This window comes from Delphinus delphis, chromosome 1 (assembly GCF_949987515.2).
Source record: "Delphinus delphis chromosome 1, mDelDel1.2, whole genome shotgun sequence".
In the NCBI taxonomy this organism is placed as follows: Eukaryota; Metazoa; Chordata; class Mammalia; order Artiodactyla; family Delphinidae; genus Delphinus; species Delphinus delphis.
Genome location: NC_082683.1, coordinates 111,227,223 through 111,241,632, shown reverse-complemented (window position 1 = coordinate 111,241,632; position 14,410 = coordinate 111,227,223). Strand labels below are relative to the sequence as shown.

Genomic DNA, 14,410 nt, shown 5'->3' with positions numbered 1-14,410 from the left:
TATATGTGGAATCTAAAAAATACAACAAACTAGTAAATATAACCAAAAAGAAGTAGACTCACAGGTAAAGAGAACAAATTAGTGGTTACCAGTGGGGAGCAGGGAGGGACAACATAGGGGTTGGGGGAGTGGGAGAAACAAACCACTGGGTGTAAGATAGGCTCAAGGATGTATAGGACAACACGGGGAATATAGCCAATATTTTGTAATAACTGTAAATGGAAAGTAACCTTTTAAAATGGTATACAAATTGTAAATAATTTTTAAATAAATAAATAAAATCTCTAGCTGATAGGAAATCTGTTTACTCTGTGAACCCCAGAAATGTACCATGTACACTAAATAGAAATCCCACGTAGAGCATGGAACTCTGCATCCACGGGCAGCAATGGTACATATTTATCTATTCAAAGTGTGCCCCAGGCCTCCAGGTCTTGGTAATGTAGCCTATCTAAATATAGCATCAGCAACAACAGTGGATAGGCAGTCCTGAAATAATTAAGAAAGAGACAGGAACCACCCCTCAACTTCGGGCTCCAGGCTACTGTGTCCAATACAGGATTAATAAGAGATGAATTTTAATAATCCTTTCTAAGAGTTCATGATTTCATTAAGGAAAAAGATCGTTGCAGAATCATTTCCTTATAAGGTAGACTATATCGACAGACATAACAAAACATGTTATGTGAACCTAGGGAAATTTACCTGATAGCGGTCTGTTTTATTTACTTTTCCTTAGATCAAGAATGCTGCGGCCAATGTCCTTCGGGAAACGTGGCTAATCTATAAACACACAAAGCTGCTAAAGAAGATTGACCACGCCAAAGTCAGGAAACACCAGAGGAAATTCCTCCAAGCAATCCACCAGTGAGTAGGCCGGGGCAGCTCAGCCACCAGAGGACCAGATTAGAAGTGGTGGGTTCCCCAGAGCTCCATCAGTATCTTCTCATATACTTAGAGGAGCAGGAGAAATCCATTCTTTTCCACTCAACAACCACTGGGGGTGGTGAACTGGACGCAGATCAGTCTGTTTATTCACTTATTGCACCTGCCACTGCCAGACATTGGACAGACTGCTATGGAAGGTAAAAATTAGGTAGGAGCCTCAGGGGGCTCTCATAGTCTACACACACACACACACACACACGCACGCACGCGTGCACACACACACACACACACACACCCCACATTACAACTGGAAGCAGAACAAATTGTGGTCAGTGCTTTCTGTAAGCTAAGTATTTAAAAAGTATAGTGGATTTTTAAAAGTAGAGGATGAAAACATTTATTCTGACCTGGAGGCTTGGGGAAATGCTGAAAGGCTGAGAGTAGGGCACTTAAGGTGGAAGGCACAGCCTAGATAAGGGAACAGAAGCCGAGAAATGACCTGAGAGTGGTGCGGAAACTATAATGACTGAAGGTAGGCACACGTGGAGGCAGGAGTTTGCTTTCTTGGGGACCTGCCAAGCCCTTGATTCTGGTCAGTTGTCACCCATGTTCAAGGTCCTGGGCTGGGTTCTAAAGCCAGATGAATTGATGTGGGTGTGGAATCTGCCCACGGGGCTGAGCCCAGCGCTTGAAGAGCATGGCTGTTACGACTCTTTCCCGCAGACTGAGGAGCGTCAAGATGGAGCAGAGGAAGCTGAGTGACCAAGCCAACACCCTGGTGGACCTTTCCAAGGTGAGTGGCAAAATCCAAAGACCCCGTAAAGGGTTCTCAGATGCTGGCATTTCAATTTATCAGGTGTGGCTGTGAAGGCCTGGCCTTGGCCAAACTGGACAGTGCAGGACCAGGAAAGCAAAGACTGCTTCCTCCTTTGTTAAAAAATCATCTGGGTTCGAGTTCTTGACACTTGTAATCTACTAGTGCGTGTTGTTGACTTTTAAAACCTAGCGTGTGTTTCTTAAATTCAGTCACTCAGGTCAGTCTTTGCTGGGATTTAATTAGCTGACCTACTACATCTTTTCGGTGTGTTGCTTGATTAGCTGTACACTGAGTTTGCACAGGGTGAAGCACACTGACGAGACCAAATGGTGATATTGGCGATGCTACTGCCTGGGTCACACCTAGGAGGATCCTTCCGGTTTGCCGTTATAATTGCAAACTCATTTTCTTGCATCCTGCAGTCCTTACAACTCAGCTTTTCTGGCCCCAATTTGGTGGTGGTGAGGAGTGCATTTCTTTATTTCTCATGAAGATGCCAAAAACGAGAGCCCTCCTTTGAGAGCCCTACTGTCATTCTGCATTTCTGGCCCTGAACTGCTGTTGATACTATAAAGGAACTCTCTCCTTTTGCAAATCTCTGGAGTGAAGGAATTGGAGGCTGCACCGCTGGCAGAGCTGAGTGTAGGCGCCAATGAAGAAAGGGCCTCCCCTCCTCAGCCCCTCCTCCTCATTGCCTCTTTTTTTTTTTAATTTTTTTTTTTTTATTTTTGTCTGCATTGGGTCTTCGTTGCTGAGTGCAGGCTTTCTCTAGTTGCGGCGACCAGGGGCTACTCTTCGTTGCGGTGCGTGGGCTTCTTATTGCAGTGGCTTCTCTTGTTGCGGAGCACGGGCTCTAGGTGCGCAGGCTCAGTAGTTGTGGCTCACGGGCTGTAGATCACAGGCTCAGTAGTTGTGGCGCATGGGCTTAGTTCCGCGGCATGTGGGATCTTCCCGGATCAGGGCTCGAACCCGTGTCCCCTGCACTGGCAGGCGGATTCTTAACCAGTGTGCCACCAGGGAAGCCCCCTCATTGCCTCTTGATAGAAATTGTACATCAAATGTATAGCCCAGGGCCAGGCTGGCAGAACATTCCAGCAGATGTCGATTATCATCATGGAACACATTCCCTGGGTAAGCAAGAGAAACTCCCTCGGGCCAATTAATCCCCCTTTGAAAAGATGGTGCAATCAGAGACATTGCCAGTTCTTGGGCCACATGCAGGCACCTTGTTCAATGGAGGGATCAGGCCAAAGAAAGGGCCTCCTAAGCTTGGGAGGACTTCAGTCAGGGAATGTGCGGCTGGCACAGGTGGGGAGAAGCCCACAGGCTGTGTGCTTTGGAGGGGGCACTGTGGTGGAGTGCAGGGCTCCTGAGAGCCAGGAGGAGGCAAGGATGTGGATGGAATGCTCAAGTGCAGAAGGGAGCCCCCCATGGTCTTGGGTGCACTGCTTAAAACTCTTGGGTTCCAGTATCAGAAACCCATTGGAAGTAGGTTTTAAACTGTAGGTGTTTATTATAAGGATACAAGGAAGTCTCATTCCAGGCAGAACCTCAAGGCAGGCATGTGGTCAGACTTCAGGAAGGAACTACCTAGAAGTGCGCCTCACCCTGAAAGGTATCCGCTCACCCTCTCTTCTCTCTCCTGTTCAAGTGCCTGCTTCTCTCTCTCCCTCGCCTTCATCTCCTGACAACTTTCTATGCCCCCTGTCTCCATGGCAGACCGTGGCAGGCCCCTATCCAGAGAGTACATGTTCTAGTTCTAGCCACAGGCAAAGACCGATTGGCTGTCCTCCTATTGGTCTTAATTCTAAATTCTCAGAAGGGATGAGATGACTGGCTAGTTTGGGTCACGTGTCCACCCTTGGGCCAATCAGCTGAGGCCAGCAGGGGGGTCGGGTAGGGCAAACATGGCTGGGGACCCACACTGGGAGGTGCAGGAATGGCCCAACAAGCCCCAAAATATTTCTTTTACAGGTAGCCATGTTTCTGCCTCCCCTCTCACCTGGCAGGACAGGCTGTGGCTGGTGTTCTCCTGGGAATAGCGGGCACACTGGACTTTCAAGCCTGCGTTTCTTCAGTGCCAGCCACCGCCTCTCACAGAGACAGGGCCCCGTGCAGAGCAGACTGGGTGAAGCAAAAAACTCAGTGAACTGGAAAGAGGCTCACGTGAATTGGGTGGGGGAACGAAACCATCAATAACCTGGGAGCAAGTTACCTGGAAAGAAAGGGTGTGGAGGAGAGGGTGAAGGGAAAGCATCTGCAGGGCTACTGGGAGTGGTGTGGGACCTGCAGGGAGGGTGAACTCTGACATCCATCCAGTGTTTCGTCTTTCGTCCCAGGAGATTCAGCCAAGGTCCTGGCAGCAGCCTAGCGTCTTTCACACTGGTCCACGTTCCCCCTGGTATCCTGTCACCAAAAGCAGCAGAACACGGGAGACAATAATAACAGTGTTCTCTCCCTTTTCTTTCTGTGCTTCATCCTCCCAGCTCACCACCTTCCACCCCTGTCCTTTGGTCCTTTCTAGATTAAGAAAAGGGAGTGTGGCCTCCAGATAACACTTGCTGTATTGAAGAGCTCGCTCGTAGGGTGGCAGAGATGGGGTGGGGGAACGCTGGGAGGCTTTGTATGCTAGCTTCAGTGTCTTCCATTGAAGTGTAAAAATCATTCCCCACATCTGAGGCTCCACTGATCAAATAAGACGGTATCTGTGAAAATGCTTTGTGAACTATAACAGTTTTGCATGTGGTAGTTCTGATGAGGAATATAGATGAGGAAACCAAGGTCCAAAGAGACCATCCCAAGGTCGGGCTGTTGGAGAGCTGCAGGGCTGGGGCTGAGACCCAGGGGCCCGGATTCAGTCCAGAGCTCGTTAGGGTGCCCCTGCGGTCAAATAGATTTGTGGTGTTGTACATTCTGGGAAGAACATGCACCCTGAAGAGGTTCTGTGAATGTTAATTAATGAAGGAAACACTCTTGCTTCTAAAGTCACGCTCTCCTCTGAGGCGGCCACAGAAGAGTCCTGCCCTTTGCAAAGCAGAGCTGCCTCGCTCCACCTCTGTGATGGCTCCCTCTGGGGCTGCAGCCAATTTCCTGGTGGGAAGGTATTCCTACATTTTCAATCCCCCTTCTCCCATCTCCTTTCTGGCTTCTCATTTTTTGCCACCTTCCTTTACTTTTTTTTTTCGTTCACCTCATTCCCTACTACCTTGGCCCCCGCGAGCACCAATGGTTTCTGCATCTTCCTGGAGTAACTTGAAATTTCAGGTAAAATAGCACAGGGTGTCACTGGCAGATGACCAGAAGCCCCTAGAGCCACAGTGCCTGCAGGTGGGGTTTGGGAGGGTACTAAGCAACCGCCAACCTGGCCCACAGGAACACCCGAGAGCATGAAGTCTCCCAAGAGCCTTGCTCCCAAGTCTGATGTCCCTTGTTAGTTTGCAGGGAGACATGTGACTGTCACCTAGATAAGGGCTCTACAGCCCAACCCGGGAAGCCAAATTATACCCAGAAAGTTGCCTGGTAAGAGGATAGTCAGAACCATGGTGGTACGGTTGGAACAAAAGTGGTTTCATTTCAATTAAATGAACCTTATTTGAGGGATGGGTAGACGTAGGGTGGGCAGGACTTTGTACTGGTGAGCTATGGGGCCTGAGGGAGAGGATGACGCCCGGGTTTCAGGTGGGGACAGCCTGAATGAATGGCCTCTCATGGAGCCAGGGAACAAAGAGCAGATGTAGGACCGAAAATGGTGCACTTGTCACAAGCTGCCTTTGTTCAGTGCTGCTCTGACCTGGTTTTATAACTTAACTCTCAGAAGACAAGTTTATTTTATTACATTAAAGTTTTATTTTATTGGCAGTTCCCTGGAGGTACCGCATTTTTGCTCCCCTGCTCTCACGACCTCGTTCAATGTTCATTCACAAAAGCTTACGGAACACCTGCTCTCCAGAGGCAGGCCCTGGGCTGGGCCCCCTCGGGAGTCTTCTCTCCTTTCCTTCAGCCACTCAGGTCTCGGTGGGAAATGCTGAGAAACTCTCTAGGATTATGGAAATAATCCGTGGCGCAAAAGGTCTTTTCCCATCAGTTAAACTCCTACATTGGCCAAAGGATGGAAGGGACGGTGATTTGCCCCTGTGCCAGCACTTTATTCATTCATTAGTTCTACCAACGTCTTTTAGTGCCGACCACGTGGGACAGACCCCCTTGCTAGGCATGTTTATGTACACTTGTCCATCAAACAATGTTCGTTGAGCATCCCCTGGGTGCCAGATGCTGTTTTAAGCCCTTGGGACACATCCGTGAACACAACAGGCGAAGGTCCCCGCCCTGGAGGGGAGAAAACAGACAATAATAAGCAGAAGAAATAGCAAATTAGTTAGTTTATTAGAAGGTGGCATGAAGAAAAGAAAAGAGTTGAGCAGGGTTAGCGGGATCAGGGGTAGGGGTGGGACCAAAGTGCCATGTTAACAAGGGCAATGGGGGGAGATGATTTTTAAGGGGAGGCTGAGAGGAGGGGAGGCTGTCGGCCATGGGATGTGTGGGGAGTGAGCAGTGGTGACAGGGCGGGTCCCTGGGACACTGGGAGATGGCACCGAGAGCAGGAGGTTTACTGGGGACACCACCAGGACAGCACCTGTTGGGGAGCGAGGGAAGCAGGATGGGGCAGAGGGAGAGTCTGCACTGTGATACGGTTGACTGACAAAGGCCTCGACCAACCCACGGGAGTTCCGGAGGTGGACTGGCCCTTCAGGGGTGTCCCACATTGAGGCAATGTCCCTCCTCATTGACCAGGCAGGAGAGGGGCTGTAACCTCAGCGAGGCAGCTCCCTTTCACTATAGCCCAGTCCTGAGTGAGTTACGTTGTACGTTGTACATTCTGCCTAATGTGTTGAAAGTTGGGGCGGCGGGGGGCGGGGAGCAACAGCTCTAGAACTATGTGTTGTTATTATTAACTCCTATTTCATAAGGCAACCAAGCAGAGAGGTTAAGGGGCATGAGGGAAGGCACATTATTAGTGAGTGGCAGACGTGTACTTGAACCTGGCCTACCAATGCTAAGTCTATTGCACTGTCCGCTCCCCACCACAGAGCCGTCTCTTTCATCAGTAGGTGCCATTGCGCTATGAGCTGAGAGGTTGGACGAAGTAAGAGCATGAGGACACTTCAGGGACTTGTTCTATTGAAGAAGAAAGTGCTGCCTTTCCAGGCTATATATTTTCTAATCTATTTTTATAAGTAATATACATTATTTTTGTAATCAGACAAAAACACACACACACAAAAACCCACTGTGCCATTTGAGCCTCCAAGTCTTCAAGAAAGTAAACTGTTTCTCTGTCCTTGGCCAGACCCGACACGGCCGGTGTGGAAGTTGATCCCTGGAGGAGTTGTATTTCAAGTGTAATCTGGAGGAGTATTTCATTTTTCCCATTGCAGATTCCTCTGCAATGACCTGTCGTCTCCCTGTCTCTCCAAACAGATGCAGAACGTCATGTATGACTTAATCACAGAACTCAATGATCGGAGCGAAGATCTGGAGAAACAAATCGGCAGTCTGGAGTCGAAGCTGGAGCACCTCACCGCCAGCGTCAATTCCCTGCCCCTGCTCATCGCGGACACCCTGCGCCAGCAGCAGCGGCAGTTCCTGTCTGCCCTCACGGAGGCCCGGGGCGTCAGCGTGGCAGTGGGCACCACCCACACCCCACTCTCCGACAGCCCAATCGGGGTCAGCTCCACCTCCTTCCCAACCCCGTACACGAGTTCAAGCAGTTGCTAAATAAAACTCCCCACTTCAGAAGCATTACCCATAGGTCTTAAGATGCAAATCAACTCTCTCCTGGTCGCTTTGCCATCAAGGAACATGCAGACCAGGGAACGTAAAGAAGAGAGACCGAGCTAATTAACTAACTCATGTTCATTCAGCGTGCTTGGTTTGATATGCCTTGAAACCAGAAATCTGATCTCTGTTTAGGTGCCTCTACTCGGGAGCAGCAAGAGGAGATGACAGGAAGCGACGCCTCTGGTAGGGCCCTTGCGGCACAGTTGGTGGAGAACAGACACCCACGTTCAATCTCAGGTCTTCACGTGGTGGGGGGTGGGAGCTCAGATGCACTGAAGTAGCCGGCAGTGAAGCCAGCCCGGAGGAGGGTCCCGCAGGGGGAGGGCGTGGTGTCAGGCTTGGGGGATGGGTTCCTCACCCCGGGGTCCTCCAGCCCACCTGTCTGCGTTCCTTCTGTCTAAGGAAGCCCCTGGATGACAAAGTAAGGGAGAGCTGCCCACAGCTTTTGCCAAGACAGACATGCTTTCCTGCCATCCCTCGCACAGTCATAAAACAAAATTTAGACTGAAAGAAAAATAGACAAATAAAAAGCCAGACTTTCCATCCAATATTAATACCCATATAAACCTGTGTATTTGCAAGCGTGTGGATGTACACACACACATACACATCCCACAGTCAACCCAGGTCTTTTCTGGTTTGCACCTGGCCCAAATAAAGAGGGACCTGGTACCTTACCCTGCACGCAGTAGGCACTCTCTAAATGCACGTTGAGTTGGTCTGAATCGGGATGTGGGTGCTGTCAGTTCAGGTAGTTTGCCAGTGTCGGCCACGTCCTGAGCTTCACTGAAGATGCAGGTTGCTTCAAACACAAAACAGGGTGCTTTGCCCTGGGTATGCACCATGCTTGCTCTGAGATGAATGACAAGCCAAAATTGGCATTCTGGAGAGATAAGCAGCCTTCTAAAAATAACAGCTTCTGCAGAGTTTTCATCTTATATCCAAACAAGCTGTGTTCCACTGGAGCGCATGATCAGGTGTATGTGTGTGAGGGAAGGGGGGCGGGACCTGTCCAGGCAAGCACACACATGCGCCGACAGGTGCGACCCCAGGACACCTGCATGAATAGGAGTATTGTCAGGGGGGTTTGCTCAGTGCTATTTATCCAGCAACAGGTTTACAGCCCCAGATGTTAGGAGCGCAAAGGGGTCAAGTGCCTCACCTGAGAGCTGGGAGAAGTGATGGTGAGTGGCCCAGCTGGTCCTTTCTACCTGACCTAAAACCACCTCAAAGTGTAAGGTTATGAGGATAAAGGGAGATTCTAGGGAACCCCGTGGGTAAGATAAGGTGACAGGGATTTGTCAGTATCCTGTTCCTGCTGTGCCACGTTAATCTTGGTGCAGAAACTATTGTAATACATCTCAAACTCCAAGGGACTCCAGAAACATCCAGAGCCAGTGTACGACAGGCATTGTGAGGAGGGGGCATGGGGATGCGTGATATTTTCCGCACTCCATCACCTAACCATGCATAATGTTTGTAATGTGAAAACCATCATACTAATCATCACATTTCTCATTCTGAGGTCTTTGACGTCTGCTTGTGGGGACTTAAATCATACTGTAGGGAATATTTCATCTGTTTAGGGTAAAACAGAAGGGTGTCATTTGTGGATGGCTGTCCTGTTGGGTTTCACTTTGTACAGGACATCACCACTTTTCCAAAGGCAGAGTCTAGCTGTGAAGACTTTTCCTCTACAGCACTGGGCCTGGTCTTCTAAGGGCAAGGGAATCATCAGACAGCAAAAGGTAGACCACCCTAGAAAGGCCACTCTTTCAAGAAGAGCTGGTCTCTTGTTCAACCTCGTCTTATATCTCTTTTCATTGCTGTGCTCTTCCCTTGATGCCCTCATTTTTATCTTGATAACTCCTTTGAGCACTTTCCTTGGTTGCTTTGCACACCATAGATGCCGCACTTGCTGCTGGCTTTAACATTTTTTTGCTTGTCCTTTTAACTATTGATTATCTAAAAGATCCCTCTCCTTTTTTATGTCCCAGCAATGGTGCTCCTGTTTTCAGTGACAGCTGAACATATAAACAGACCAATAAGCAGATGAAATAACCATGCGGTTTCTTTGTGGCGTTAGTTCATTTCACAAAGAAATGAAGTGAAGAGCGCTGACAGGTCAACCTGAACATGCCAGTCCCAATCATCTAACCTACAGCCCTCAATTCTTAATTCCTGGTCACCCTTCCCATTCCCCCGTAACCCTGTGATGTGTGTGTGTGTGTGCAGGTGCACACAAATAGGGATTTAATCTGAATTTCAAACAAATGGCATGCAAGACTCCACTGCTACCCCTCCTGCCACAAAGTGTGTGTAGACTGTCATTGACCCATCACTGTCTGTGGGCGACTCTTCTTTAACCCACCACTAATGCTATTCACTTAGGTAAATCCTGATGACCCATAACCTAGCAACACTAGCAAAGAGAGTGGTTGGAGATATTTCCAGGAGCGGTAGCCACTGGCATCCTAGAAACATATGGGCATTTGTAGCATGACTGGACCTATTGGTAGTGCAATAGCTATGTATGGTTTTTATCCTTGGCGAAAGAGTACTTGCTCTTCGGGAAAAAAAAACAGTGATCAAATCTGCATGTTGATCCTGCAATGGTAAATGGGAGGCTGCTTCTCTGTGCTGGTTTTTCAGCTTTATGTGGGGAAGTTGCCCATTCTCCTGCAAGTACAATCAACCCTTGATGACTTAGCTATTGATTAGGGTGTAGCTCACCCAGGTTTTCTTCCTACAGCCCATCTTTTGGTTAATTCCACTGAGCCTCAGCATCTTAGTCAGATGGGGAAAGGGTGCAGGTGGATTCTCGTGCCATGACTTCTTGTTCTGTAATTTCAAGTTTGGTGGTGGAGGAGGTTTAATTATCTACTCAAGAATTGGCTATACAGAAAAACTATTAATTACAGTAACCTCACTCCAGTACTGGACTGATTGAGTTCTGCCCACTCCTGGAAGGATGACCCAGTGGCAGAGCCCCTACTATAATCCTTCTGATAACTCAGTGTCAGGTAAAAGTACTCTAATATTCCCTAAAATATCTAGACACTTGAATTAAAAATACAGAGCCACCCCCTCATCGCTTAAGCCATATTATAGCTTCATGTACTGTAAGGTCAGGGATGTACTGTGATACTTTAAGACCACTAATCTCAGTGGAATTTCAGGACATAGCATCAGTTGGTAAATTACAGCAGACTAGGGAGTCACTCCTCCTTAGATTGAAGTCCAAATAAAAATCTGCATCTTTGGATCAAAGACCACATATGTGTGATCACCATCAATAAATTTATCATGAAGTGTCTATGAACTGCTCTTGCCATCCTCCTAATATGTAACTTCATGACATCATTTCTCTAGAAATGCTTAATGCAACGCAAAAGAATAAGAGGGGTAAGGCCCTGCATCACCACTAACCTCTGACCTCAGCAAGTACCAGTGGTGTAACAACAATCTCATAACTGAAGAGGTATAGAAAATGTGTGTGCAAGTAATTTCCAAAGTGCTGAGCAAGTGCAAACTGTTGTTATTTATTAAAGGCCAAGAAGAAACAGCATTGAAGAAACAATGATTTTAATATATAATATTTGAGGCTTTCCCCCTTAGATTTTTGATAATTTCTTGTGAATAAGTAATGATGGAAGAGAAGAAAACTAGAGACGCAGAATCAGAATAAATAAAACTCTAACACTGGATCCACATCTTTGGCCAATGAATATAACCACCTCATACCTCAATTTCTCTATGCTTAAAATGAAGGTAACAGTTAATATTCCTAAGTACAAAGTATTCAATAGATTTTAAAATGAAATCACTATTGCCAACAACAGCAGCCCAGACTGACTCTGGCAAGTGCGCACTTTGATGTTGCCTCTGAATGTAGTCAATAGTTACCAAAAAGTAATTCTTACATATCAACCTATGTGAAATTAGCAGGGAGAAGTATGGGATTAGCACATAGTTCCAGGACCTCTCTCCTTCAGAGCATACCTCAACAAACAGTGCACCCCAAATTAAGAACCAGTGTTTCATCCCAGAACCCATGGTGTTGCTACCATCACAGTACCGCAACTGAGACACTATGAAGTCATTGCACTACCAGTAGGTTACTGCTCTTTTAAAGTTACTGCTTTTAAATCCTAAAGTACGTCCCAGTTCTACACAATCATCCTACTTCCCTGGATGTTGCTTAGAAGCAGATGAAGGCTCCATCAGTGGCCATTTGGCTGCCCCTATTGACTCTGCGGCATTCGGTTTCAGTACCTTAGACAGCTATCTGGTGGCTTCCTGGTAGGCGGGAACAGCCCCTTCCCTTCCCTGCAGCCAGTCAGCTTAATGACGCCCTGGACAGTATCCCTTCCTTCTCTACTGCCGCCAAAGTAAACACTGTGGGAACGGGATCATTGATACCACTAAGAAAGGAATGTTACAGGGATAGCAATATTAACTGTCTGCCTCTGGCAGTAGAATATAGGTGAGCGCTCTTCATCCTGAAAGCTTGTGCCAGGCTGTGTGAATAGTAAACAGTAAACTCCTGTCAGACAAGTAATATGTAGATTTTCACTAAAATAGACCGAAGCTTATTAAAAGTACTCAGTGCAATGGTATATAAATACATACAGATAGAGAAAAAAAATAACTGTGATCTTTTTTTCTTACACCATTACTGGAAATGCCCAAACGTGAACTGGAGTTCCCTCTGAACAAAACCATTATCAAATCATCAACGTATGACCTCCAAATCTAGGTGCCAAGTGCCCTGCCACAGTTGTTTACACACCTGAGAAACGTGTTCTGGAAGCTGTACTCTTGGGCCTGGACCATGTGTTGAAACAAACAAAAGAGACATTGTGACCAACCAAGCTGATGGAGGAAAAGCACAAAATTCAACACCAACCTATAGTTCGGATCCCAAAGAGATGCTGAATTTATAGCCAAAAAAAAAATTATATATATATATATATTGACAAAGCAAATATCAATCTGATCGGAACAGCCAACATCCAAGTTCACAGAAGAAGGACAGGGAATAAACAACATTCTCTAGCTGTGTCATATTGTCTCAGTCTTTGAATCTCAACCAGGACTGATCCACCTTCATCAGACACACTTTTTAATGGCGCAACAACTCAATGCTGGTCCCAGACTCTCCATTCTGCACTGACCAGAAGAGAACAACAAAAGAGAGCAACAGATGTTAATGGAGGAAACATTTTCATGGTGAACTCAGAAACTGATGTGTTTATATTCAGAATCAGATGAGCTTCAATATGAATTTGCATCTTGCCTCTGTACTGCTTGCTATTTTTTAATGATAGGAGAAAGTATAACAGTTTATTTTAAATATGAAATATATTGCTATATTATAAAATATATTGTAACTTTCAACTAACATTTTGTATCAAACTAGTCTTTAGCAGGTCCGGTGTCAGCCTGCTCTCCCAACGACTGTTTCTGAGTACACATCACTGTTAGTGATTCCCTGACACCCAGACCAAGGGTCCTCAGCCTACAGAACTGCCATATTCTAATTCTCTGAGACGTGACTATTAGACACAAAAGAACATTGTTCCCAGCTTAGATGACTAATTCTACCCTAAATTCTTTCAAGCCATTTCAGAAGAGATTTTAAAAGCCATCACTCCTTTAGTAGCTGTGCAAAGCCAGTTTAATAAAAGTGCAGGCTCTTTCTATATAAATGCAAAGAACCTCTTCCATAAATGACATGTCTCAAACACAGTCAACTGGTGTTTCCTTTGGCAATTTCAGAATGGGGCATAAGGAAGAGTCTTGTTCTCCTGTGACACAAGAGACTCAAAATTCTAGGCATTATAAGTTTCTCTGTGTCAGAGTATAACTGGGATTGGAATTCCATTTACCCGGGGCCCAATGAGAGGCTGGTGTGCAGACGTGCTTTCCTGAGTCAGCAGTGCCCTAGAGGGTGCGGGGTTTGCACATGTTTATCCACAACACTGAGCACAGCTCCTGAGGGACTGAGGGGAAGAGGCGGGACACGCAGAGAGCTGGGCTTCCTTTTCTGCTAGTTTACTCCAGCTGGGAGGAAGGAAGAGTTTCAATCAAGATATTTTCCTTTACTGGCAAAATTGTGGCAAATTCTCTACTTTGGCAACTATGACATCCATGCCCCACCTTCTCTGAGACACACGTGTAGAATTTCTCACTTCCCTCCTTTGACTGACCAAAGGACTATTTGTAGATGAAAACAGGATGTGTTTGGTTATAGAACAGAGGTTTCCTAGAATCAGTGGGCCTCCTCCCAACGAGGACCCTCATTTGTTACCATCACTCCGTATAGTGCTGCACAGGTGCAAACCAAGTAGCATCAGGGTAGATTCAACTGAGTATGCGCATCTCTTCCCTTCACAATCTCTGACGACTCACCCAGGTATACTGATAGTGCAAAACGGCAGGTTTTCTCCTGGGAAAAAGGCTGGAACCCTCTCACACTTCCATTCATTTGAGCTTAAATATAGGTAAGGCTGGGGCTTCAATGGTATTAGTCATGCCATTCGAAAGAGAAATATCTAAATGCCCAGTTTCACTCTGCCTGTGTAGCTGAGACCTAACTTGGACACACATTTTATTCTTATTGAGCTGAGTTCTCTCAGTTCTCTCTCTCTCTGTACTGCTCCCCATAACATGTTAGGCAGAGCTTCATTAAAGCCATCAGAACACCAGGGCACCAGTTTTTAGCAAGTTACCCACTCACTGGGTGATGGAAATGAGTTTTTCTCAATTTTATAATTGACCGATGAATGGACTGGTGGCAATTGATTTATCTCGTAATACTTTTCTGCTACTAAATAGAACTGGCTCTTTTGGCTTTTCCTTCTA

The 14,410-nt window shown here is 46.7% G+C and overlaps 1 protein-coding gene and 1 long non-coding RNA gene across 3 annotated transcripts in view; one reads left to right on the top strand and one right to left on the bottom strand.

The window, feature by feature from the left end:
- KCNN3 (potassium calcium-activated channel subfamily N member 3) overlaps positions 1-7,987 on the top strand; it is a 172,167-nt gene extending 164,180 nt beyond the window's left edge. Inside the window, exons 6-9 of one of the 2 annotated variants that reach the window (XM_060007923.1) lie at positions 740-867; positions 1,612-1,681; positions 7,184-7,429; positions 7,676-7,987. In XM_060007923.1, coding sequence (XP_059863906.1) covers positions 740-867; positions 1,612-1,681; positions 7,184-7,429; positions 7,676-7,708 — 477 coding nt within the window. In that variant the 3' untranslated portion in view covers positions 7,709-7,987. Of the gene's footprint in view, positions 1-739; positions 868-1,611; positions 1,682-7,183; positions 7,514-7,675 lie in introns of those variants that run through there. The other variant, XM_060007915.1, reaches the window with a different exon arrangement.
- On the bottom strand, positions 5,581-8,368 carry LOC132422852 (uncharacterized). Its single transcript, XR_009518893.1, has 3 exons — positions 8,222-8,368; positions 6,994-7,237; positions 5,581-6,031 (listed from the first exon to the last, which is right to left on the bottom strand). It is a non-coding gene; the product is annotated as an uncharacterized lncRNA (long non-coding RNA).
- Positions 8,369-14,410: the final 6,042 nt, after the last annotated feature.